General features: G+C 38.0%; 1 protein-coding gene across 1 annotated transcript in view; it reads right to left on the bottom strand.

Annotated features, from left to right (window-relative positions):
* Positions 1–62: 62 nt before the first annotated feature.
* Positions 63–2,113, bottom strand: part of LOC106941555 (perforin-1-like) — a 7,671-nt gene continuing 5,620 nt past the window's right edge. The window contains exons 4-5 of the mRNA XM_015024615.1: positions 494–539; positions 63–236 (exon numbers count right to left, since the gene is read on the bottom strand). Coding sequence (XP_014880101.1) covers positions 90–236; positions 494–539 — 193 coding nt within the window. The 3' untranslated portion in view covers positions 63–89. The remainder of the gene's footprint in view (positions 237–493; positions 540–2,113) is intronic.

The following is a 2,113-nucleotide window of genomic DNA, read 5'->3' as shown; positions in this document are numbered from 1 at the left end:
ATATAAATCTAGACATCAAGACAAAATGAGACAATTATTTAAAAAACCATGGCCTGTCCGAACTTAATGAAAAAAGTCTAATTTCCATCCTACCCATAATGACTGCAGGTGACACTGTGTATGCTGAAAGTGTAGCGATCCTCTTTGATCTTTTGTGAAACAAACTTGTAGGTATTGGAGCCGGTTCCTCCCACATCGAAGTTGTCAAGCAAAAACTTTTCAATTTCCAAGCCACCCTGATGAAATTCAGACAACACATGTAGTTTATATGGTGTTAAACAAGAAGCCATTTTTTTCTATCACTATTCTAATCACTTCAGTTCTAACTGAATGCAAACTAAAAAGATAATAAAATTCTTGGAAGAGCACATATGAACTGAAATGAAATGATGAAAGAAAATTAAACAGCAAGGTTTTTATCAGGGTTGTGTTTTCAAAACTCAGGGCTGCATTGAAAATATTCTGAAATGTTCAGCTTTGAGATGTTTCTTACCGTCCAATCATTGGTGTCTTGGGATGTGTAAGCCTGAACCAGAGAGCTGTTGGGACATTTTAAAGGCAGTAATTATTAAACATCTATACAGTTCATTTTCATATTTTTAATTAGGTAGTTAAGCTAAGAGAAATTGTGAATTTAACTATTGTTATTTTAATACCTATGCCTTATAGGACAGGTGTTTATAAGCTAATTCGATAACTTAGAATATGGTTCCAAATGTGGCTCGGTTTTCAGATTACAAGTACTTTTTTTAAAATAACATCTAAGCAGGTATTAAACACACTTTTCATTAAACCTGTACTTCTGTTTTAAAATATATTTTTTATTGGTTTACTGTGTTATTCCAATTTTCAATGTTAGGTTTGTATTACTTGTATGTTGAAAATAATCATAATTAACTGTAATAAATGCTTTAAAAAATTCATATGTGTGCAATTATTCTATATAACATGTTTTTGTGATAAAACTTCTGAAACAAATGGACTTTTCAATAATATTCTAATTTAGTGAATGGGTCTGTATTTGCTTATTTTTCCCTTGGTAATTTTAATCAAAATTTCTATTTTATTCATAATTTTCCTAATTAATTATTTATAATTATTCGCAGTCAAAAACTGATACTCATTGTTGCAGGATGGTCCTTGAGCACATGTCCCTTTCTATGTGAATATATGTGTGTGTGTTTTAGGATTTCTCACCTTGTAAGTCCCCATAAGAGATGCTGTCTTTGAGTCGAGGGTTTGGTTGAGGAGTAAATAGTGACTTGAATTTAGGTCAGGTTTAGGGTCGGAGTCAGTTTTTTATATGCATTGACTAAAGATGTTAATTTGTCTTGCCGCAACAGACAAATGGAGTTAATGTGTTAACTTAGGTTCGGGAGCTGGGCCATACCCAAACCACACCTCTGGAGGAGGATGTTAGGTACCAGGCTGGTGGGTCTGCCATTTTCCTTTACAGATCATCCACCAGAGGGCGCCAGATGACAGCAGGTTCCTGGAGGCATGCCGGCATGCCGGCAGGCCCTAATCAGACACACCTGTAGGGAATTGCCTTCTCCTGGAGGTGTATATAAGCAGCTGGCTGCCAGCACGTCTTCGCCAGAGTGTTTGCCTTGACTGGTACACCAAGCCCTCAGAAGTCACGCTGAGTTTCAATAGTTGTTCCTTCGAGTATTCTAGCGACCTAACGTATCTCTGTGATCCTTTTTCCAGGACGCCTTCAGAGCTTTCCAGGAGATCTCGAGTTTCCCACCTCCAGGATATATGTGCTGTCTGGACTTGCCTGTTCCGCCCTCCTACACTCTCTGAATACCCACCGCCTGATGCCTGACTTTGCCCTCTCCTATCCAAATCTACACCACCTAAAGTAAGATCTCCTGATTCATTTTCCCTGAGCCGTACACCTGTCATCACCCAAGACTCATCATCTCTTTCTCATACAGTGAGCGGTAGCACCCGGATCCCTTTGTCGTGGAGGAGGACCTGACAAATCTGTTTAACTGAGTTTTGTGTTTAATAAACCTTTGGACTTTTCACTAGTCTCTCCGCGGGTGTTTCTGCATGTGGGCAAAGAGTATCAAACCCACCATGACAATATATATATATATATATATAT

The sequence above is a fragment of the Poecilia latipinna genome, unplaced genomic scaffold (assembly GCF_001443285.1).
Source record: "Poecilia latipinna isolate Pla-1442-1.1 unplaced genomic scaffold, P_latipinna-1.0 Scaffold3742, whole genome shotgun sequence".
Lineage (NCBI taxonomy): Eukaryota > Metazoa > Chordata > Actinopteri > Cyprinodontiformes > Poeciliidae > Poecilia > Poecilia latipinna.
This window is presented reverse-complemented; position numbering and strand designations above follow the sequence as displayed.